General features: G+C 54.5%; 4 protein-coding genes across 5 annotated transcripts in view; 2 read left to right on the forward strand and 2 right to left on the reverse strand.

The window, feature by feature from the left end:
- Fbxo24 (F-box protein 24) overlaps positions 1–3,181 on the reverse strand; it is a 15,198-nt gene extending 12,017 nt beyond the window's left edge. Inside the window, exon 1 of the mRNA XM_028777862.1 lies at positions 3,143–3,181. Coding sequence (XP_028633695.1) covers positions 3,143–3,181 — 39 coding nt within the window. The remainder of the gene's footprint in view (positions 1–3,142) is intronic.
- A 433-nt stretch (positions 3,182–3,614) lies between these two features.
- On the forward strand, positions 3,615–14,802 carry Lrch4 (leucine rich repeats and calponin homology domain containing 4). 2 transcript variants are annotated; one of them, XM_028777805.1, is made up of 18 exons: positions 3,615–3,911; positions 8,037–8,181; positions 8,320–8,446; positions 8,632–8,737; positions 10,625–10,761; positions 10,869–10,981; positions 11,097–11,196; positions 11,438–11,528; positions 11,620–11,696; positions 11,787–11,848; positions 11,947–12,063; positions 12,170–12,238; positions 12,312–12,415; positions 12,523–12,606; positions 12,790–12,866; positions 13,034–13,171; positions 13,261–13,338; positions 14,471–14,802. In XM_028777805.1, the coding sequence occupies exons 1-18, from the start codon at positions 3,692–3,694 to the stop codon at positions 14,573–14,575; spliced, it is 1,950 nt and encodes a 649-aa protein (XP_028633638.1). In that variant the 5' UTR covers positions 3,615–3,691; the 3' UTR covers positions 14,576–14,802. The 2 variants fall into 2 exon arrangements, with proteins under 2 accessions (XP_028633638.1, XP_028633639.1); XM_028777806.1 differs by lacking the exon at positions 14,471–14,802 and adding an exon at positions 13,651–14,217.
- A 143-nt stretch (positions 14,803–14,945) lies between these two features.
- Positions 14,946–16,602, forward strand: Sap25 (Sin3A associated protein 25). Its single transcript, XM_028777807.1, has 5 exons — positions 14,946–15,527; positions 15,621–15,724; positions 15,802–15,940; positions 16,047–16,147; positions 16,229–16,602. The coding sequence occupies exons 1-5, from the start codon at positions 15,347–15,349 to the stop codon at positions 16,487–16,489; spliced, it is 786 nt and encodes a 261-aa protein (XP_028633640.1). The 5' UTR covers positions 14,946–15,346; the 3' UTR covers positions 16,490–16,602.
- A 503-nt stretch (positions 16,603–17,105) lies between these two features.
- On the reverse strand, positions 17,106–19,296 carry LOC114629749 (insulin receptor substrate 1-like). The gene is made up of 2 exons (XM_028777809.1): positions 18,672–19,296; positions 17,106–18,499 (listed from the first exon to the last, which is right to left on the reverse strand). Exons 1-2 carry the CDS (start codon positions 19,099–19,101, stop codon positions 17,427–17,429), a joined length of 1,503 nt encoding a protein of 500 aa, XP_028633642.1. The 5' UTR covers positions 19,102–19,296; the 3' UTR covers positions 17,106–17,426.
- Between the last annotated feature and the right edge of the window lie 3,204 nt (positions 19,297–22,500).

The raw sequence follows: 22,500 nt of genomic DNA on the forward strand, positions 1-22,500 counted from the left end.
ATAAAACAAAATAAAACTTTGACCGACAAAGACAATGGAGAAAAGGAGACCCTCACCTAACCTCCTGCTCACAAAAGCAAGATGCAAGTGAGAACAAGTGACTGCAAATTCTTTACAATCTCATTGAAAACAAGTCCGGATTCACGGGCTGCTTCCCTGACGGCCAGCAGCCTGGTTGCATGGGTTGAGGACAAGCTATTGAGATAGGGGGAGGGTGAATGAGCTCTTCTTTAGGGCATCCTTGAGTCCAGGCACTTGGCGTTTCCTGTAGAGTGACATCCTGTCTGGGAGGACCAGCAGATGAGGTGACATCTGATAGGTAGGGGCGGGTCTACACCAATACATGTAGGGAATATAGCTTTCTCAGGGGCTCAGAAGGATTTAGTCCTGTTAGACAACCAGTGCATGAGAGCCCAGCAGATGCATTCATTGACTGCTCTGGCCAGCTGTTCATCACCCACACCAATGCCAACGTATGTGTTATCCAGGAGATGCAGCTCACATGCCGGGCTTGAGCGTAACATGTGCACGGCCCTGGGCTCCTATCCCTGCTTCCTACGGTAACTAGCACACATCTACTTTGGGAACCTAAGAAGGAATTTTAATGATGAAAAGGAATTCCATTGCATCCATCGTGTGTGCGTGCACAAGCATGTGTGTGTGTGTGCAAGCTATATAGCACACAAGTCAACTTGAGAGCATTTTCTTCCCTCCTAGCCCGTGGGTCCCGAGAACTGAATGTTCCTTTACCCCCTGAGCTATTTATCCAGTCTAATTTTTTTTCTGTTTTTTTTTATTTTTTTTTTTTTTTTTCAAGACAGGGTCTCTCTGTGTAGCCCTGGCTGTCCTGGAACTCACTCTGTAGACCAGGCTGGCCTCAAACTCAGAAATCTGCCTGCCTCTGCCTCCCAAGTGCTGGGATCAAAGGCGTGCGCCACCACCGCCCGGCTCCAGTCCAAATTTTAAGTGTTACATTATTTTCTTTTTGAGACAGAGTCTCACTATGTAGCTCTGGCTGTCCTAGAACTCAGTTGTCCTAGGCCAGGCTGGCCCTGAACTTACAGAGATCCACCTGCCTCTGTTTCTTGATTACTGGGACTAAAGGCATGGGCCGCTACATTCAAGTTTTTTTTTTTTTTTTTTAAGATTTACTTTGTAAAACAAGAGAGACAGAGAGAGAATGTGTGTGTACCATATATGCGTACCATATAAATTCCTGGATACCATGGACTTGGGAGTGTCAGATGGCTGTAAAGTGCCATGTGGTTGCTGCGAATAAAACCTGGATCCTCTGCAAGAGCAGCCAGTGCTCAGAGCTTCTCAGATCTCTCTCTCCTCAGCCCCGAAAGACTTAATTTCTTTTTAATTGTGTATGCCTCTGTGTGTGTAGGGACATGCCTGTGAGTCCAATGCTTGTGGTGACCAGAAGGCAACACTGGACAGCCTGGAGCAGGAGATAGAGGCTGCTGTGAGCCACTCTGTTGGGTGCTTCGAACAGATGTAGATCAATATACATTCTTTTTTGTTTGTTTGTTTTTCGAGACAGGGTTTCTCTATGTAGCCCGGGCTGTCCTGGAATTCTGTAGACCAGGCTGGCCTCGAACTCAGAAATCCACCCGCCTCTGCCTCCCAAGTGCTGGGATTAAAGGCGTGCGCCACCACTGCCCGGTTTATCACTATACATTCTTAACCAGCTAAACCCTCTCTCCAGCCCCCAGTCTTTAATAATCTAGTGTTTGGGCATGTCACCATAGCAGGTATGACTTGAGACACGAAAGCAACTTCAGTTACTGGTGTTCAGGTGACACAGGAAGCAGACTTGGGGTCTTCTGTCACTACAAAAGATCTTAAGCGAGCACTGCATGAGGGTGCACACCTATAACCCCAGCACGTGAGAGGTGGTAACAGTCAGGAGTTGTTCCTGGTCATTTCTAACTACATTACCAGTTAGAGGCCAGCTAGGGCTATAAGGGATCTTGTCTCAGAAAGCCGGTCTCCCTCTTTCCTTCAGGTCACCATGTCACCCACATTGAGGAAAAAAAAGACTGAAATTACGGGGCCATGTTAGCCACAGCTACAGCCACATTGGTGAGCAGTGGAGGCGCTCAAGAGGGGAAGGGGGACGCTTAGTGGCATGCCTCACCCACAGGATTAACCTCATGAAGCCGAGGCGATTAAGGGTATTGGGGTGCCTGTTTCCTAGCAACTCGAAGCCACACGGGGAGGTTCATTAAATGCTAACATTCTTTTAAAAGTAAATCTCAAAAAAAAAAAAAAGTATTCTTTTACTACTATCGCTCAGATCTGGGACTCCTTCCTGTATCTCAAGAAGTTTAAAAAAAAGAAAAGAAAAAAGAAAAAAAGTTAGTTTTGAGCTATGTAGTCCAGGTTTGCTTGAAATGAAGTCCTGATCCTTCTGACTACCCTTTTTAAGAACTTTCACGACAGGCTCATGCCACCACACCCGCCTTCAAATAAGAGGTTTCCAACAAAGTCTGTTATGAAAGTGGGGGGTGAGGGGAGTTCTACGTGGAGGCCTGAGATTTGTCCAGTCTCCCTTTCCTCATTTATTTAAAAAAAACCCAACCAACAAAAAACCCCACGAAGGTCTTAGCCAGGCGGTGGATGCACGCATTTAGTTCCAGCATTCGGGAGGCAGAGGCAGGTGAAGCTCTGAGTTCGAGGCCAGCCTCGTCTACAGATCAAGTTCCAGGGCACAGAGAAACCCTGTCTCAGAAAGCCAACCAACCAACCAACCAATCAGCCAACAAAACCCCCAACGATTTTGTTCTAGAGACCATGAGATCCTCGTAGTCTCTATAAAGTTTGGTCTGGCCATCACAAGTCTTTTCCAGGGAGACTTTGGTGGAGATGGCAGGTCTGACGACTTTCCCTCTCTCAACTGGAAACACCCTCACCGGTCAACCTATGCGTTCCTCAGACTGCGCAGGCGGAAATGGTCCCTTCTGTTGAGACAACAGCCTGAGGACTGACTGGGGCATCCCTCGCCTTTTCTCACTTTCCGGACGCTGGCTTGCTCCCTAACAAGTCCAGCTAGCACCCAGCTCTAACCCTGCACTGTCAGCCAGCCCAGCGCGCCGCGTTTACTGTCTTTACCTGGGTCTCAACAATTCTAGCTCACCCGCCTTCTGTCTAGCGAATGGAGCATCTCCTTGCCCATGCTATTGGTAGGCAGAACCGTCCCTCAGAGAAGAGGACGGGACAGGTTCCCTTTGAAGGTTCTAATTGGTCTTCTTCAATCACTAGCCTAAATCTACATTGCAATTGGTTTTGGTTGACCCGCAGGTTTGTGGTCTCTGGGTCTCTAATCCCCTAAAGTGGAGCTGTAGTCCCCGCCTCCTGGGGGGTCTCATTGGCTCCATCTCCAGTCTTCAGAGTTGTGATTGGATGTCTTTGAGTGGGGCGGGCCGACCAGGAACCGCGGCCGTTGGCGGGGTGCTCCGCTTTTGCCCCCTCCCGTCCCTCAGTGTAGTCTAGAATTGAGAGGCTCCACCCCTTTGCCGTTTTCTGATTGGGCACGTCTAACGCGTCTCTGGTTTATGATTGGTCCGCAGGGTTCCTGACCCTCGCTTCCTCCCTCCGGTGGAGACTACGGCGGCTCCGAGGAGGGGGAAGGGCGAGAAGGGCCGGCCGGTGCCGTCAGTCAGGCAAGGGGAGCCGCCGGGAGCGGATGGCGGCGGCGGTAGCGGGCCCACTCGGCGCCGGGGGTGAGGAAGCTGCTGCTTCAGTCTCCGTGCCAGGGTCTCCTGGTCTACCCGGGAGCCGTAGCGCAGAACGAGCCCTAGAGGAGGCTGTGGCCACCGGAACCCTGAACTTGTCCAACCGGCGTTTGAAGCACTTCCCCCGGGGCGCGGCCCGCAGTTACGACCTGTCAGACATCACCCAGGCTGGTGAGTTGCGCTGGTGCCCAGGGAGCAGGGGCCCCACACCGGACCGCGACCCTCATTTGCATAGCCCCGCCTCGCGTTCGAATCGGGCCCACCCCTTCACCTGACAGTCTTGAATGCTCGCCCCTTGGGATTGGCATTGAGCCCGCGACCTCCCCTTCCCTCTGTAAGAACCACTGGACAATGAGTTCGCTTCAAGAGTGCACATAACACTTTTGGCCTAGCTCTGTCAGACTCTCTCCTTTATTTGCATATTGCGCACCTGTAGCATGGTCCCGCCCCTCACTTAGTTGGCTTCTTCAACCCTAGATCTGATCAGCCCTTAAGGCAAGCCTCCATGTATAACCTATCACTAATCGCTTCATTTTACACCCTTTAATCGTTTCCAACGTCTTCCTCACCGTCCATCTCGATCCCAACAAGCCTCCCGTTATCTCTTTCCTAAGGGTGGCCCATAACAACCCGACGTTTCTGCTTGCTTTTCCATAGTCTCCGCAAGTCCCAGCCCCTCTCTGCCGTCCACCACAGCCTGTCTATGTGAAAGAAGTGAATCTCCCGCCCTTAACTTTCCACCCATTATCCCTGTCCCCTTTATCTCCTTCCGGGCTCTGTGAGGTCACTGTGGAGGTTGCGACCTCATAGGAGCCCTACAATTCTGCTTTTCCCTTAGGGGAGAAACTTGAGGCAGCTTTCTGAAAGGAAGGACACTGTGGCTCTTAGCTAGGAGTGCTGACCTCCTAGAGACTCTCCTTCCAGACCCTGCCCTCAGGACCCCCTCTAATCGTGTCCCCTCCACCTTGGGGGGGGGATGTTTGGGATTCCTCTAATCATGTCCACTTTCCCCTTGGGTCTGTTATGGTCAGGCACTGGGGACTGTACTATGACAGGTGAGTCAGGCTTCAGCTGCTTAGGAGGCAGCCTATGAACTTGGGCTGGCAGCTGAGGGCGGAGAATCACAACAGAGGCCTGCATTCCGGGAGCTCCACCCCAGCCTGGGCTGCAGTGTGAGGGCCCCTTCTGCCCCTCTCAGCTCCTGGTCCAGGGCTATAGAGCTGGATCAAAGAGCGCATTGCTCGGCAGGTGCCTGGCCACCTGCAGTCATACTGGGCTGGCTGGGGCGCAGTCTCCCCTTACAGCTCTGCAGAGAAAAAGTTTAACTCTCTCTGCTTTTGAATTCTTTTTCCCCTACAAGGTTGAATGAGTCCTGGGAATGGGTGAGCCCCAGGAGCCATCCTTACCCCTCCCAGGTCCCCCCAACCCCCAAGCTCCAGATTGACCTCAGCAGCTGGGGGACACTGGCCGGCTGTTCCCTTTCCCCTCCCCCCCCCTTGCTTGTTTTTTGACAAAGATCAAATGTTTTCTTTACTTCCTCAGGGCTCTGTCTCAGTGAGTGGACTCTTGGGAAAACTACCAAGCCCTCCCAGCCCCTCCCAGCTCCTGCCCCAACCCAGTCTCCTCCTTCAACATTCCGGCTCAGGGTGCAGCTAGGGCTCCCCCGGGTGCAGGTTCACTTGTATGCTGTGGGAAATTCCCAGCCTCCTGAAAGCCCCTGACTGCCTTCTTCAGTCCAGGTTCTAGGCAGGTGGGTTCCATTATGTCCAGCTGTCCTCCTCTGTCTTCGCTCTCCGTGTGGAGGACAGAAGCACAGAGTTACCTGGTGCCCTGTCCTCCACATCCCCTTACCCTCCCACCCAGACTGTGTGCTTCAGCGTGGTACTGCTGGGTTATTCTGAACCCTCTGCTGCGTGCCGTCTTCCCTGAATGTTTCCTCAGTGGAATCCCCTGACTACCAAGGATTGTGTTCCCTTGGCCTTCTAGTAGAGACCTGGGTTGGGGCAGGGCAAGTTCTAGCAAAGGAGAAGTGTCTATCTCCCACAGACCACATCCTGTGCCCTGAGCCCTGCCTCCTCTAGCCTGGGCTCCTTCCGCCCCTGACTTCTGCCCCTCTACCCTTTACCCAATCCCAGTCTGGTCTCGACTCCCATGCATGCATAACACTTATGCATTTGTGAGCACAAAGGAAAGAGGCAGGTGTTGGGCATGGGTGGACGACCAGGTGCAGGCCTCCCACCCTCTCTGGGCGGAACTGCTCTTCTGTCTGTTCACTGGGGCAGGGGCAAAGAAGAAGCACGGTTTGTAGGGCATCAGGCTACTATCCCCTGGGAAACAGATATACAAGCCACAACCTAATGGATTGTTTCTACTCCGTTTCCTGTCACAAGACACATTTCCTTGGGGGAATGTCCTCAGCTTCTCTTCCCCTTGGCTTTCACCCCCTACTGAAGGAGGGCTTTTAAAGAAGCTCACAACCACTCTGGCCTGGGGTTTCCCCTAGAATACCCAGATACCTCCCAGGGCATGCTGAACAGAACAAACAGAAGTGCAGGCTCCTAGGGGTCTGTAGTCTGTGTCTCCACACTGGAGGCAACTGTGGGCTTGCCTCTGCCACTGTCATAGTGAGTCAGTCTTTGAGATAAGAGGGTGTCAGCCTCTCATTTCTCTTCCTTGCTCTGCGCATGGTAAATGTAAACACTCTGGACCTGAGGCCCAGTGCACAGAGGAAGCAGAGGGGCGCTGCTGAGGTTAGAAAAGGGGAGCCAGCCTGGGGACCAGGGAACCCCGATGAAAGGACCTTGAGTACTCTGAGAACTTGGTTCCCAGCTCCAGCTTAACCTTCTGCCTTTCCCTCCCTGACTCCTGAAGCTAAGTGTTCATGGTCTTTTGGTCCTGGGGGCTCATGAAAAACTGGTCAAGTGGAAGGGCTTCGCTGAGTCCCAAAAGCCAAGGTGTCTCTTGTTTGTGATTTCTTCCCTGTGTTGAAAACAGGTTGAAGCTAGGAGGAAGGGCTTGAGCCTGTGGTTCCCCAGAGGTTTCTGCATTCTCCTCTTGACCTTTCCTGCCTATCACCTTACTGTTGTTTTCAACTTCTCTTTCTTGTGCTGGGATCCCATCCAGAGCCTGCTGTGTGCTAGACCCATTGAGTCGCATCCAGCCCCTAACCTGGGGCTTTGGTGGGGAGCCGGGCAGAGTGAGTGCATGCTTGTATGTGGAGGCCAAAAGAGGATGTTGGGGTGCTGCTCTGTCACTCCAGCTGGCAGCCCACAAGCCCAGTTAATTTCTGCTGGCTTCTCCTCCAGCCCTCCCCACGGCACTGAGGTCACAGGTATGTGCCCATGCCCTGTGTTTTACGTGAGTGCTGGAATCTAACTCAGATGCTTCTGCGTGTGGAGTTAGTGTGGTCTTCACTGAGCCTTCTCTTTATCCCTCTGACTCTCTGTACAAGCAGGGCCCTTGTGTGATCTCCCACCTTTCAGTCCTGACATCTCAGCACACAAGCACAGTGTCATAGAACCCGCCTGCTGTACACTGCTGTACACTGCCAGCCGAAGGCTTCATCTGTCCTACTTTTTGCTGGGTGGACAGAGTCTAGTCCTGAACTCTGAATAAAACTCAGGTATGGCAGTGTTCACTTGCAATCCCACCCCTGGAGAAGCCAGAATTCTTGTCTCTCAGCGTTCTGATTGCTGCAATTACAGGCCTGAGCCACCACATGCAGTTTCATGTGAATTTAAAGATTATGTTTATGGTCTGTTATTACCCTCCCAAGTCTGGGCTTCTCCAGCTGTGTCCCTCTGGCCTTTTCTTTGCTTTTCTGGCCATGCTTATAATGTGCTTTGGTTTGTTGTCTCCCCAGGGAGGCCAGGTTTATGAACTTATATGTGTTTATGTGTTGCACATGTGTGCACACACCTGTGGAAGCTAGGGAGTCAGTCTCAACTGTTCTTCAGATATCACTCTGCATTGACCTGGCCACTGAATCAGCTAGACTGACTGGTCAGCTGGCCAATGAGCACCAAAGATCCACTTATTCCCCACCTCTCCAGGGGTGAGATTGCAAGTGAACACTGCCATGACTGGCTTTTTCTACATGGACTCTTGGGGATTGAACTCAGGCTGTCACTCAAGTGTAGCAGGCCGTTATCCACTTAGTCTTGCCATAACCCTTCGGGCTTGATTCTTTAGGTCAGTGGGGGATAGGGAGCTGGGTGACTGCTTCAGGGGACACTCAGCTCCCTTGTGGGGGCTGGGACCTTTTCTCAGCTCATTGCAGACCCTTGCTTTCCTTAGACTTGTCTCGGAACCGGTTTCCCGAGGTGCCCGAGGCAGCTTGCCAGCTGGTGTCCCTGGAAGGCCTGAGCCTCTACCACAACTGCCTGAGATGCCTGAACCCAGCCTTGGGGAACCTCACAGCCCTCACCTACCTCAACCTCAGGTAGTGGGGCTGGTATCATCGTGGGCCTTGCTTGAAGACCCTTTATCCCTCCCAAGTGGTCCTCCCAGTCCCCACTGGAGGCCGGGTGCTGGATGCCTTGCCCGGGGAGTGAGCCTGCTGCCTTTCTCCTCCCCACAGCCGGAACCAGCTGTCGGCGTTGCCACCCTACATCTGCCAGCTGCCCCTTCGAGTTCTTATCATCAGCAACAACAAGCTAGAAGCCCTGCCTCCAGACATCAGCACCTTAGGAAGCCTGCGGCAGCTTGTGAGGATAGGGCAAGGCCAGAAGAAGGCCTGTTGAGCCAGGGCCTGGGATTTTGGCAGGGGGTGGGGGTAGAGAAAGGTAGGAAGCACCCTCGGGGAAAGGCTTGGGCGAAAGGCAAGTAGCTAGAGAGCAATAGCAGAGCGAGTCCTGCTGACCCTGGGCTTACAGAGCCGTCTCTGACCTAGGATGTGAGCAGCAACGAGCTGCGGTCCCTCCCCGTGGAGCTGGGTAGTCTCCATTCCCTGCGGGATCTCAATGTTCGAAGGAACCAGCTCAGTACCCTGCCGGATGGTAAGGAAAGTGAACCAGAGGGCATGGTGGTGTCCGTGCTTGTCTGTCTGCCCTCATCAGCTCGGTGGCAGGAACACAAGTGCCATACACTGGCTGGCTTCTGAGCAGCACAGGCCTTTCCTACAGTCAGGTCCAGTGCTGTGGGGCCAGGTGGTACTAGGGCGCCCCACGGATGACAGAGCACCGCCTTGCTGTGCTCTCATCACCGGGGCAGAGAGGGCTCCAGGGTCTTTGTGCTCTATTTTATAAGGATGCTGATCCTCTCTAGACTCCGCCCTCTGAATTAACACCCTTAGGCCCACTTCTTAGTACCAGTCACTTTAAAGGTTATGATTTCAACATACAAAATGGGGGAGGGGCACAAACATTTAACTTGAAATAATGCCTCTACCTTGGAGAAGTCACAGGAAAGAATCTGTTCAAAAATAATCTACCCTTAGTTGCTCAGGGATTTTCAGTATCTAAAGCAAATGGTAAACAGTTGTGTTCTCTTCTGACCATGGAAACCCTCCGAGGCTGGGAAGGCATGGACTCCTAGTTCTGCTTTTATGAGCATGGAGACAGGGTAGGAAAGAAGGGTAGGAGGGAACCGGGCAACTGTAGAGCCCTAAGGTTGGAAGGGACATGAAAGGGACCCAACACCACCTCACCCCAGCAGGAGCTCTTGAACCAACACTAGTTAGGAGTGATGCTCTTGAGTGTCCTCTCGAGGACATAGGAACCTGAGCCACCTGTTCAGTGGCGTCATTATGACATGCCAACATTTGATAGTCACTGCTGGGAAGCAGCGTACCTTCCCGTGTGTGCTTCCTGTGATTCAGGTGGGGAGCCCAATAGATGTGTCTGAGGTCTGAGACCAGCCCTTGGAGGTTTGGTGGCTTAGTGGAGGAGAGTCAGCCATTCATAGGGGCCTGCTAAAGCAGGTGGCTTAGGAAGCCAGGACGGGGAAGCAGGGTTCTTCTGGGGAGCCCGGGACTTGCTCAGGTACAGCTGACCTTAGAGGAGAATGCTCCATCCTTCATCCAGGCAGAGGAGCACCATGTGCAGAACACAGAGGCAGGGATAGCCTGATCTATCTTGGACAGTTAGAAAGACAAGCTAGAGGGAGGCAGGAAGGGTGCAGACTTGCTTTTGAAGACCAAGAGTAATGGGCGTCCATTTTCCCTGTCTCCCTCTCCCTCTGCCCTCCCTCCTTCCTAGTCTGTTAAGTGTCTTTATTACTTTTCTGTTCCAAAATAAGTGAAGCCAAGGAATTTTGTTTTGTCCTGTTTTTAGTTTAGTGGAGACAGGGTTTCACCGTGTAAACCAGACTGGCCTCGAGCTCACAGGGATCTGTTTGCCTCTGCTTCCCAAGTTCTGAGATTAAAGGCATGTGCCACCCTACCTGGCTGGAATTCTGTCTTTTTTGTTTTGTTTTGAGAGGCAGTGCCTTGTACTTCAGACTTGCCCTCAAATCAATATGTAGGCAAGAATGGCCTTGAATCCCGGTTCTCCTGCCCGTGCCTCTTGAGTGCTGGGAATACAGGTGTTTGTCACTTTAGCAGGCCTGGCTATATGTTTTTTGAGGGCTTTTGAGCAGTAACATCAGCTGGTTTGTGTCTTGCACTGCTCACTGGAGAAGGTAGGATGGATTTCAGAGTGGGGGTGGCAGGAGAGGAGGATGCTCAGGGCTGAGCAGAGCTGAAGTGGAAAGGGCTCCGCTCGCTCGCTCGGCTGTGAGGGAGGAGATGGACAGCCTTTTATTTGTGGGAAGTGAGCTGAGCCAGCTAGGGTTGGAGATACTGTGACGGAGCCAGGGGGGAGTGACTGCTCAGAGCCAAGTTAAAGGGAGGGAATTCAAAGCCTTGGCCTGGGCATCTCCTGACTCTCCCTTTGCCCTGACCCTAGAGCTGGGGGACCTTCCTCTGGTCCGCCTGGATTTCTCCTGTAACCGTGTCTCCCGAATCCCGGTCTCCTTCTGCCACCTCAGGCACCTGCAGGTCATTCTTCTGGATAGCAACCCCCTACAGAGTCCACCTGCCCAGGTAAGGTGCAGCCTGGGTGGACCTTGAGGACGGTGGTGCTGTGAGGTAGCAGGAGGGTCCCCAGGGCTTGGGGAGCCCCCTCATTCTGTGCATTGCCTCTCCCACAGATATGTTTGAAGGGGAAACTCCACATATTCAAGTACTTAACAATGGAAGCTGGCCGGAGGGGAGCTGCCCTCGGGGACCTAGTCCCTTCACGCCCCCCAAGTTTTAGTCCCTGGTAAGGCCCAGGGGAAGGAATCCCCTTCTTGGGACCAAAGAACTCCCCTGGCTTCCAGTGGGAGGGTAGGGGTGCCGCAAGCCTGGGGCTGACCGGGTCTTCCTGGCTGCTCCAGCCCTGCCGAAGATTTATTTCCGGGACGTCGTTATGATGGTGGCCTGGACTCAGGCTTCCATAGTGTTGACAGTGGCAGCAAGAGGTGGTCAGGAAATGAGGTGAGGACTTCTCTTGTAAGGGTATTTAGGGATGTCACTGGGAGGGAAACTTGGTACTGGGGACCCTATACTAATATGTTGGTATCTCAGTAAGAAGAGGTCATGGCTGGGGCTCCTCCCCCTACTATGCCCAAGAGGCTGGCCTTCCACCTGACCCCAGTCTCTGCTGTGCAGCCTGAACCCATATGGTCCCCAGCCCTACAGGGAGCCCATGTCCCATCTCTGTCTCTCTGCCTTAAAGTCCACAGATGATTTTTCAGAACTGTCTTTCCGGATCTCAGAGCTGGCTCGGGAGCCCCGGGGGCCTAGACAACCTAGGGAAGATGGCTCTGGTGAGCAAGGGAGTTTGCCCAGGAAGTGAGGGGTAAGTGTAGGCCTGGAAGCCCCCTCCTGCTTGCTCGCTGATGTGCCCTGGTCTTGCAGGCGATGGAGACCTGGAGCAGATTGACTTTATTGACAGCCATGTTCCTGGGGAAGATGAGGAGCGAAGTGCAGCTGAGGTTAGGCTCCAGGGCCGTCCCTTGGCAGGTGGGGAGGCACTAAATGGGGGGCCAGGCCTCTCTCTTCAGCCTCTGCTGTCCTCTCTTCAGGAGCAGCTGCCTTCTGAATTAAGCCTTGTAGCAGGGGATGTGGAAAAGCCATCTAGCAGCAGGTATTTCAACCCCACGCCCACTCTTCTGCCCCTACTCAACAGCCCTGGGCACCTCCTCTTCACCTGACAAAGGTCTCTCTTGTCCTGTCTTTTGCCAGGCGGGAGGAGCCGGCAGGGGAGGAGAGGCGGCGCCCAGACTCTTTGCAGTTGTGGCAGGAACGGGAGCGGAAGCAACAGCAACAGAGTGTGGGGTGGGGATCCCCCAGAAAGGACAGGTAAGGGCTCAGGGCCTGATAGGGGAAGGGCAGATGCTTCTCAGTCTTCTGTTGTACTGAATGTGAGGCCTGACTGCCCAGCTTTTTCCTCTTTGGCTTCTTGCAGTGTCCTGAAGCGGGGAATCAGGGCTGCCGGGGCAGGTGCTTCGGCCCCGTCCACACAGGCCACCTGCAAGTAGGTGTTGTCCAAGACCCACCTCCCTAGGCCTTCCTCGTGGCCTTCTCTGAGTCCCTTCTTCTTTCCTCAGTGGCCCACCGAAGTCCAGTGCTACCCAAGTGGGAGTTTCAGGGGTGCAGGGAGCTCCCACACCGCCCCCCACCTCCCAAGACCCCCTTCCTGTATCTGGACCAGGTAGGACAGCATCTTTAGGTGATGGCTTGGAGGTGGCTGGGACACAGAGGCCTGAAGGAAGAATGAGCTACTGAGTCTCGTCTCTTGCCTGTCCCTGGCTCCCCCAGTGACTGCTCCTGTTCCCAGGCCGCTGGGCTCCATTCAGAGACCAAACAGCTTCCTCTTCCGTTCCTCTTCTCAGAGTGGCTCGAGTAAGTATCTTCCTGGCACTAACCTCAGGACTCCTATCTCTTGGGGCTTACGTCTCTTAGAGTGTTGTCCCTGTTCATGGAAAATCCCATAGGCAAGAGTTGGTATTGGTATCAGACTGTTGAAAGCAGGCTCCAAAGTTTATCCATGAAGCAGAGCGTCCCCCATCCGTCTTTTCCTCCTAGGCCCTTCCTCTCCAGAGTCTGGTTTGAGACCTCGACCATTTCCTCAAGAGAAGGAGCTAATATCCCAGCTTCGCCAGGTAAGCTAAATCCGTTCACCGGAGGCCTGGCCCAGCATGGTGTCCCCTTCCCCTTTCCTTTCTCAGGACCCACACAGCCTGCAACAATTCTTAACTGTCATCGAGGAGGAGGGGAAGGGATGGAGTGACCCTGCTGACCCACCTGCTCCTCCTGTCTCTGCGTCCAGGTCCTAGAGTCCCGGCTGCAGCGGCCCCTGCCTGAGGACCTGGCAGAGGCTCTCGCCAATGGAGTCATCCTCTGCCAGCTGGCGAACCAGCTGCGGCCCCGCTCTGTACCCTTCATTCATGTGCCCTCGCCTGCTGTGGTCAGTGGGAGCCCAAAAGGAGGAAGAGAGGGGCAGGGACGGGACTGTGGTTCTGCCTTTCCAAATTCCTCTCCTTTCTCCGTCTTCAGCCAAAGCTCAGTGCTCTCAAGTCTCGGAAGAATGTAGAGAGTTTCCTAGAAGCCTGTCGAAAAATGGGTGTGCCTGAGGTATGGGAGCTGTGCTTCGCTCTGGAGGATGCTGGTGTCTAGGGCTCCACTGGATGCCGTGCATGAGGGGCGGAGTTCCATCCACAGGGGTGTTTGCTTCTACAGGAAGCATGTGTCCTGGTCCCACCCCTCACATCTGCCCTCCCTTCTGCCTCCCTGTCCTGCATGTCTGTCCGCATGTCTGCATGTCCGTGTGTCGGTATGGCCCTGGTTGTGGTCCTGGTTTGTGAGGGCAGGGTGGGAAGGCCTGCAGCTTGATGCTGCTAACTTGTGTTATTTGTCCTTGTCCATCTGCCTTGTCCTCCCTCCCAGGCTGACCTGTGCTCGCCCTCGGATCTCCTCCGGGGCACTGCCCAGGGGCTGCAGACCATATTGGAGACTGTGAGCCTGGTTGGGGGCGAGGCTCCTCTCCCAGGCCAGCCGTCCTCTGGTCTGGGTGGCTTCCTCCTCTTCTACGTGGTCTCCATGCTGCTGTTCTATGTCGTCTACACGCGGCTCCTGGGCTCCTAGGACCCACGCTGCCCTTCCTTCCCACCTTCTATTTATAAGACCTCCTGTTGAGCCTGTCCCTGCCAGTGGTGCCTTCACCCCTACCAAAGACACTAGTGTACCCTCACGAATGCTGACCTCAGAAGCCCACTCTAGTACCCACAGTAGCCCTCGCCATTAGTGCTGATGGTGCCTTCATGTCCTCCCCACTGGCCCTCTGTCCCCGGAGGGATGACAGGACCTTGGCTTTCCCTTCTGTCCTCCCTTCCCCTACTGGCTGCTATGGGGGAGCTAAGTTCTCTCTGTTTTGTAGAGAGAACTCTTGTTTGTAGGGGATGTGAGCCCAGTCTGGGCCCCTGGCTCTGTGTATAAACTGTATATATTGTCGAATCTGTGTGCTTGTGTGAGCTCCTGCTGCAGCCAGGCCTCGTCCTGCCTGGGCTACTTGCCTGTACAAGCATTTCCCTTTGGAAATGACCAGCCTCTCCTGCCCAAGCCCCCTGTGTTAAGCACCCTTCTGTTAATCTGCTGGCAGCTTCCATGTGTCATTTGTGCCCAGGCGTGGGGCAGTGTCTACCCCCCACCCTCTTAACCTTGCTGGGGGAATTCAAGGGGGAAACTTAACCTGGGCCCCTCCCCCCAGGAGTCCCTGTGCCAGCCCCACCACATCCTGGAAGAGGAAGGGGCCCCTGGAAGGGGCCTCCCTCACATCGCTGCTGTCCTTCACGCACTTCTGGAAGAGCCTTAGGGGTAGAGATTGGGGCTCTGGGCCCCAACTACCCCCCCCCAACTACCCCCGGACCTACCCTGGGAGCAGATGACACCTGGGCCCTGCCAATTAACAAGGACTTGGTGACCATGGTCTTGTGTGTAGCCTGGCCATGGGTATCCCCCTGTCCTTAGGCTGCTTCGGGTGCAGCCCCCATCTGGGTGAAGAGTATTGTGTCAAACACAATAAAGAGAAGCCCAAAGGCATGTAGGTTGGCCCTTGGTTGTGTGCCTGCCTGTCCATGAATGCGCGCACTTCTTGGGGACCTGAGTCCTCTACTGTTGAGTCCCAGCGTGGATTGCTATGTTTCTGTGCCCGGCAGAGGAGCTGTACGGGCACAAGTGCCCCGTGCCTCTGCCGCCAGGGGGAGCCCTTGAGAACCTGGTGGGAGCGTGCCACGTGGCTGGAGAAACGCTGGCGCAGGCGTTGTGGCGACACCTCTGAGGTGGGCTAGGACTTGAGCGCTCATGTAGTCAGGGCCGCACGCAAGCACGGCAGTGGGTATTGCCTGGTGCTTCACCAGACGCAGTATGTTGCCTTGGCTTGGGCCATGGGGCACAGGCCAGGAGGAGGCATCAGAGGGGCTAGGCCTCTCCACAGGCAGTGCCCACGGAGAGGCCTGGAGCTCTGAAGAGGAAACCATGGAAGAGCAAGAAACGCCTGTGCAGGACAGGTGAGGGCTTGGTGGGGGCCGCTAGGAGGCGTTGTGGGCGCTTTCCAAAACAAAATCTAGGAGGTCGGTACTGGGAAATGGGTATACTACTGGTCCTGCGACTAACTCAGGTCAGCATCAGGAAGGGAAGTGAGTGGGGAAGCCCGTCCTTCCCTTCACACAGCTCACAGCTCCAGGCCCTTAGCCCATCTGAAACCGGAAGAAATCAGCGGCAGCCTTCCAGGCACCTGGCTACTGAGCCGACTGCAGAAGCCCCAGGTAGGCCCCAGGTCGGCACCAGGTCTTGCTGTTTTTACCTGCAAGGCCCCAGAGATTCAGAGCCCGTTCTAATCTTGTCGCTTTCATTCACAGTACCTCTTGCTCCCCGGGTGACCTTCCAGGACACCCTCTCAATGACGACTCCACTGCCACCTTGGGATCCCAGCTACCAGGCTAATGCAGGATCTCAGCTGGTGGTGAGTTGTGGCTCTGTCCCCAGGTAGCAGAGGTGCAGTAAGAGAGCCGGGGCTCAATCACTTCCTGTTCTCCACAGGGGCCCAACCGTGGGTCAGCGGTATCTTTGTCTGGCAGGACACTGTGCCATCCTTCCTGGCCTATGTATGATGACTACGGCAGGATCCCTACTACCTCAGGACATCCAGAAGAAGAGCGGGTGGTGTCTAGGGACACAGGTACTTCTCTTGGCCCCTCAGCTTAGTTGCAAAGTTGCTGGGGAAACTGCATTGAGATCTAGGGTGGATGGCCTAGGATACCAAGCTAGCAGGGTCTCCTCCTCAGGGCTCCCAGTGAAAAGCTGTGAAGAAGTCTTTCTCTTGGACCCTCTGCTACTGCCTGGGCAGCAGCGGGTTCCCCTATGCCTGCCCAACCCCCCTCAGCAGGTAAGAGTGAGCCTCCCTCCGTTCTTCACTCCCTTCCTCCATGAAAGCCGGGAGAACAAGCTTCCCTTCTCGTCTTCCCAGGCAGTGGACCCGAGGAGGCTGCTGCTCCCTCCTCCCATCATGTCCTCCTCTGTGCACCCCTCTTCCTCCCGGGCCCACTCCTCCACCTGGCTCAGTGAAGCAGAGATGATTGCCCTTGCTGGTCTGCTGCAGATGAGCCAGGGAGAGCAGACACCCAACTCCCAGGCAAGCTCTCTGCCTTCCACCAGCTGCCCAGACCCTGGCTCTGAAGACCCAGGCCCCAGTGGTGGCCAGAGCTGTTCTGGAAGCACTAACCCATGACCCACACAGAACCCCGATAGCTACTGTCCATAGTGTACCCTGTCCCTCCCTCCATGGGTGTTGTCTACTCCCCCAAGCTGTTTTGTTGAGAATAAATCAGAGTTTGCAAACCAGGCTCTTTGTGGTGGGGCATGGGTTTGGAGGCAGGCTGGCTCCCAGTATGCCAGTGTACTCACTTGCTCTTCCTCCAGGTCTCCTTTCTCACTGGTCACCCACTACCTGGGACTGGGACATCCACTGAGCAGTACAGTCAGAGAGCAGGGCACCTTTAATGGGTGGGTTTGGTCCACAGTTGGGACTGGGCTACACTCTGGGAAGTAAGGAACTTGATCAGGTCTGCCAGGCCCAGAGAAGTGTCAGGTGAGCATGACTTGGACCCGAGCAGGATGACTCGGGAGGACAGGCTGCTTGGGGAGCACTGACATGGTCTCTGATCCTCCCTTTCTGAGCCTTAGGAGTTATGCTCTGGCTTGAAAAAAACAGGTTAGGATAATGCTTTGGCTGAGGAGACACAATGATACCTAGCTGCCAACATGTGAGGGCACAGAGCTGTCCCAAACCAGGGTGAAAATCTTCATCCACGCTTTGGCCACAAGCTAGCCTGAGACTGACTCTGTAGGCATTCAGCTGAGAAGGGTTTTATTTGTTTGTTGTTTGGATGGGGGAGGGGGTGGAAAGGCAGAAAGAAGTTCTAGTACTTTCTCTTAAAAGAGTCTAATTTCTTTGGAGCACTTCTTCCTGGGGGTTTCTTGGGTGGCACGGCTGATAGAGACAGAGCAGGCAGGGGGGCAGCATAGCAGCTCATGGGGACTATGACCCTCAGGGTTCCTGGCTCCTGTGTGCAGCAGCTGAGCTGAACAGTACTAAGGTTTTCTCTTCTTTCCCTCTCTTCCCTGACAATGCCTGGGTCTCCTCACCTGACTATCTCCCGAAAGTTCTAGAACTTGATGCTGGCATAGCTATGTGGACTATTCCCTGGGGCTGCTCCAGGGACCTCCAGGGGAGGGACTAGGTCCAGGTCCACATAGTTAAGGCAGCTGTCCAGAGACCCCAGCCTATCACTGTCCGTTCCTACATAGTCAGGGATGTACATGTAGTCCCCTGAGAGCTCTGACCCTTGGGAAGAGCGGGACTGAGCCACTGTGGGTCTCCATCTGTCCCTAATGCTACAGTGGGCACCTGGATGCCCAAGTTCAGACTCCCTGGCCTTGAGCTCGTAATACAAAGGCCCGGGTAAAAATCTGCTCATGGGCACGTACTCTGTGCTCTCACAACCCTCAAGCTGCTTACTGGGATCAGCCCGGGCAGGGGTGGGAGGAAGGCCTGGGGGCGCCATCCACATATAGTCACCTGCCTCTCCTCCCCCCATGTGCACATAGTCATTCCTGACTCCCATGGTGATGTAGTCCCCTCCCAGATCTAGCCCCCTGTAGGAGCTCGTTGACTCCATCCTTTCTGGGGGCTTGAAGTAGTCCTTCTTTGCTTGCTCATTCGGCCTTCTTGCTTGTGCTGCGGATGCTGAAGCAGGGATTTCATATGGTGCCGGGGTTGGAGCTGCAGGAACGCTCTTTGGAGGATCTCCCTGCGGCGGCGGCGGGGGCTCAGCTTTGCCACTGGCTGCACTGCTCCCCAGCCTCTTCATGGCAGCCAGGACTGTCTCATGAATGCTTTGGGCCACCACTGCATCGGGGGCCTGCAGCCACAGCTCACCAGGACCCATGGGCGCTGAACGCCCGAGTTCCAGGAAGAAAAAAGAGTCTGCGTGGCCGCAGCGGCGCACACTGAGCAAGGACAGGCGCAGGACTGGTGGTGGCGTTGTCCAGCCGTCTCTGGAGCCTTTGCTTCCCGGCTTTCGCAGGAGGCTAAGGGCCCCAGAACCCAGGCACAGGCGATAGCTGCCGCTGCTCAGGCCTCGTGCTCTCCCCAGCCCCTTGGACCGCAGTGTCACAGGCCAGACGTCCTGGAATGGGGCGAAGATCCAAGACTCAGGGGCCTCTTGGGGACTGAAACCTGGAGAGAATGGACAAGTCACTGGGAGGCAGGGGTTGGGGTCACCCGGTACCAGGTGACCAAGACGTGTGAAAACTTAAGGTTTGAACCTTTGTTGATCTGAGGGGAAAGGGGTTCAAGATAAATTAAGTCGGCAACCCCCTGACCTCCCCGTAGGTCACCCAGGGCTCACCCATAGCGGTAGCAGCAGCTGCAGCGGCGGTGGCGCGCACCTCGAGCAGGGCGCTGTACCACGCTTGCTGCTCCGCTTCGCTGGCCGCCGCCACGCCCAGGCTGCTGTCGCTGGTATAGATGACGATCAGGTGGCGCTGACGGGCATCTGCGCGCTTGCTAATAGTGCAGGCACCCTCCAGGCTCACGGTACGCCGCGGCCGAGGTGGGCGGCAGCCGCTGGCCAAGAACTTCTTTTCGCTCTCGTAGCACTCCAGGCGTGGTGGGTCAGTGCGCAGCACGAAAAAGCGGCGGCGCTGGGACTTCTGCTTTCTCAGATGGCCACAGAGCCGCACGTCGGGCGGGCAGGGCCAAGGAAACGGCGAGCCGAGGGACACGTCGGTGGACTCGCCCCCGGAAGAGACTGTGGGCCCCGTACCTGCGGGCTTCATCTTCAGCCAAAGTCAGTAAACTGTCCTTAGAAAGACTGATTTGAATGGGTCTGGACCCCCTGAGCTACATCGGCTTGGGACAAGTAGACCTGGGAAATTGCAACCGGCCTAGCTGCCCTGCATCACTCCACGCCCTCTCCTGACTTGGGAGTGAGCAAGGAGCCGGCTCACAGGGGTGTGTGTGTCCCAGTAGCCTGTGACACCAGGACTCCTAGGTCTAAGGGAGGCTGACCCACTTGGGTCAGCCTCCTGGTTGGAATCTCCACCCTTTCAAGTTAACCCTCCCACGCCCAAGCAGGAATTAGAGTTTAGGATTCACAGGCTAGAGTCCTGCATCGCTGGGACCAAACTTTCACAGGGGCGGGGAGTGACGGGGGTGGGAGGGGCGTCTCTACCAATCAGCTGAGTGGATGTGGGGTGTGTGGAGGAATACCGCCAGGGGCAGCCTGAGGCAATCTCGAAAGCCAGAAAGCCAGGGTGCAGAAGTGGCTATGGTTAGCAGTGATGGCACTAGTAGACGAGCAGCTTGGCCTAGCGGGCCATCCTGACAGCAGCAGTTCTCCGGGGAGGAGCCACCTTGCTGAGCCTTAGTCGTAGGTCTTCAGTGTTTTTTCCCTTCCCACCCAGAGATGATGTTTGTGTCTTTGCTTCAATTATTCAGGGAACACAGCTGCCGAGCAGTGTGCCGAACTGCTAACTGCTGTTCTTCAATGAGTTTCGGTTTCCCAGGAGAGGGAAACAAAATTAGATCGGTCTCTGGTAACTGCCCAGATTCCCATGCATACAAATGGCCACTGAAGGACACGTGAAAGAGGAGTTAGGGGACATCTTCCTAAAAGTACCTCTCACCACCATCAAGCCAAAATGCCAACTTGAACCTGATGGTGGCTCTGGTCACAGAAGCTGGGATCCTGTGGCAGATGTCCCGGTGACCCTTTGTATCCTGAGCAGTTTGGGTGGGGCAGGAGATCACGCACCATGAATGCACACACACACACGCTATCGGAGGCCGGAAGACAGCCTCCGGTATCATTCCTCAAGAGCTAACCCTCTTGTTTTTGAGACAGGCTCACTGGCTTGGAACTTGTTTAGGAGGTTAGGTTAGCAGGCCTGGAAGCCCCAGGCATATCATATGTCTGACTCTACTTCCCCTGCCTGGGGTTACAGTGCATGCTACCACACCCAGCTTTGAAAATATTCCGTGTGTTGTACAGGTTGCCTCCTGCATGTGGTCAGAGGACACCTTCTGGAAGTGGGTCCTTGCCTTCCACCTTTCTGAGGCAGGAACTCTCTCTGTAGCCCTAGCTCACCTGGAACTCAGAGATCTGTGTGTCTCTGCTGTCTGAGTGTTGGGATAGAGAGCTGTGCCCTGCTGGAAGTCTTCTATCTTGCTCTAGGAATACTGGCAATATGATCCACACCATGAATTCTACTTTTTCTGTGGATTCTGATGATCACATCTGGGCCATCGGATTTGCACAGCAAGCGAGTGCTTTACCAAACTGAACTGTGTCCCCAGCCCCCTGGATATTTTGTTTCCCCATATTAGGGTCACAAGGGGGCCAGGAGTGGCTTGACACATTCTGTCAGACAAAGCTGACCTGGCAATTCCCTAACGATGACGTGGCCATGTGGGGAAAGATGAAGGAATAGAGAAGGAAAGGCCAAGCCATGGGACCCTGGTAGGGTATTTTGGGGAGGGGCTCCCTCAGGCAAGGAACCCATCTAACAGGTAAACAAAACCAAGACAACCTGAGTCTTTTTTTTTTTTTCAGAATAGTTCAAGGGCAGCCTGAGCAGAGACCCATCTGTAATCTTGAATCCTAGAGAGATCATTGCAGTAATGAAACTAGGTCCCTCCCTTCCCCCCTCCCTCCCTCCCACTTTCCTTCCCTCCCTCCTTTCCTCTGTCTGTCTGTCTGTCTGTCTGTCTCTCTCTTCCTCAAGTCAGGCTGGCCTCAGCACTCAAAGATCAGACTACCTCTGCCTCCCAAGTGCTGGGCTTAAAGGGGTGCGCCACCATCACGTGTCTGGTTTAAGGCTGCATATCTTTGAAGGTGTTTCCAAGTGCTACACGGAGAACAGACATCCAATCCCAACAAGCATCACAGGTGTGGCATCCAGGGCCTGAGGCCTGCCCCAGGCGCCCCTCAGCTGGGTAGAGCCCCACCCAGGGCTGAAAGAAACGCTCAAGGTTCAGTTGGTAAACCCTGGAAGATGGCCCCATGGATAATGGACTCATGCAAGTTTGAGACTTGAGGGGCTGGAAAGATGGCTCAGTGGTTAAGAGCACTGACTGCCCTTCCAGAGGTCCTGAGTTCAATTCCCAGGAACCACATGGTGGCTCACAACCATCTGTAATGAGATCTGATGCCCTCTTCTGCTGTGTCTGAAGACAGTGACAGTGTACTCACGTACATGAAACAAATAGATAAATCTTAAAAATAAATAAATAAATAAATAAAAGTTTGAGAGTTGAGCTGGATACTCAGGGTGCACAGGAAGCTGGACATGGTAGTCCAGGGCCCCCAAGTGAGAAGGGCAGTGGAGACAGGAAGGTTTCCAGAAGCTCTCTAGCCTGCTAGCCTGCTAGCCTGGAGTATGCAATGGCAAACAAGACTCAATCTCAAAGGAGACTGGGCTGCATTCCCTCAGGACTGAGGTGAAGCTATCCAGGAAGGGTCTCTTCCTATCTTCTTCCTGCCTCCCTGACCCTGGTTATCTTGCAAGCATCTGTCTTTGTGAAATCACATCTGCTGTCACAGAGACAGCTCCAAACGCTCTGTGTCACTCAGCCCTGGAGTTCTGGGTAAAAGATAAAGCAGGAAGCAGCAGCCACCGAAGGACCTGGGGTGTGGACTAACAAAGAGGAGAGTAGCAGTGTACAGAGAAGTAAGCAGTGTCAGGTGATGTGATCTGCTGGGTACCAGAAGCCTGGCTTACCTCAGTTGCCATAGCAACAAGTCTGCTCTGGGCTCTACCTAAAACACATATTTTATAGTCTTCTGAAACCCCAGCAACTCAGGAAGTAGCATATTTGGGGCTCTGCTAGGTTGGGGGCACACCACATCTCTATGGAAGAATCTTGTTAGCAGGAGTAGGAAACCAGAGGAGAGCCTTTGGGATAGTCTTGTGATTTTTCTCTGGGTGTGTGTGGGAGGGGTTGGGGGGGACAACTAAGCTATATAATGAGGCTTAGTACCCTCAGAGACTGCCCATGGATGACTGGCTGACAGACAGACCCGAGCTAGAATGGCTGTCACCTGTATAGCATAGCTAGGGACTGTGCAGAGAGAAGGATGTGGCCAGACATGTCCAAGTGTGTTGTTCCAGCCGCCCTCCCCCTCCGAGTGCACATGTGCAAGTGTGCGCATCTGGGCAGGTTTACAGCAGTCAGGT

The sequence above is a fragment of the Grammomys surdaster genome, unplaced genomic scaffold (genome assembly GCF_004785775.1).
Source record: "Grammomys surdaster isolate TR1022 unplaced genomic scaffold, NIH_TR_1.0 316, whole genome shotgun sequence".
Classification (NCBI taxonomy): domain Eukaryota; kingdom Metazoa; phylum Chordata; class Mammalia; order Rodentia; family Muridae; genus Grammomys; species Grammomys surdaster.

Excerpts from the sequence above, each read along its gene's own strand:
- Lrch4 (XM_028777806.1), top strand. The coding sequence starts at position 3,692 with ATGGCGGCGGCGGTAGCGGGCCCACTCGGCGCCGGGGGTGAGGAAGCT. Across the intron at positions 3,912-8,036 it reads GTCAGACATCACCCAGGCTG|ACTTGTCTCGGAACCGGTTT; the intron begins GTGAGTTGCGCT and ends TGCTTTCCTTAG. Across the intron at positions 12,416-12,522 it reads CCTTCCTGTATCTGGACCAG|TGACTGCTCCTGTTCCCAGG; the intron begins GTAGGACAGCAT and ends TGGCTCCCCCAG.
- Sap25 (XM_028777807.1), top strand. The coding sequence starts at position 15,347 with ATGGGTATACTACTGGTCCTGCGACTAACTCAGGTCAGCATCAGGAAG. Across the intron at positions 15,528-15,620 it reads GCCGACTGCAGAAGCCCCAG|TACCTCTTGCTCCCCGGGTG; the intron begins GTAGGCCCCAGG and ends TTTCATTCACAG. Across the intron at positions 15,941-16,046 it reads GGTGGTGTCTAGGGACACAG|GGCTCCCAGTGAAAAGCTGT; the intron begins GTACTTCTCTTG and ends TCTCCTCCTCAG.
- LOC114629749 (XM_028777809.1), bottom strand. The coding sequence starts at position 19,101 with ATGAAGCCCGCAGGTACGGGGCCCACAGTCTCTTCCGGGGGCGAGTCC. Across the intron at positions 18,500-18,671 it reads AGCTGCTGCTACCGCTATGG|GTTTCAGTCCCCAAGAGGCC; the intron begins GTGAGCCCTGGG and ends CATTCTCTCCAG.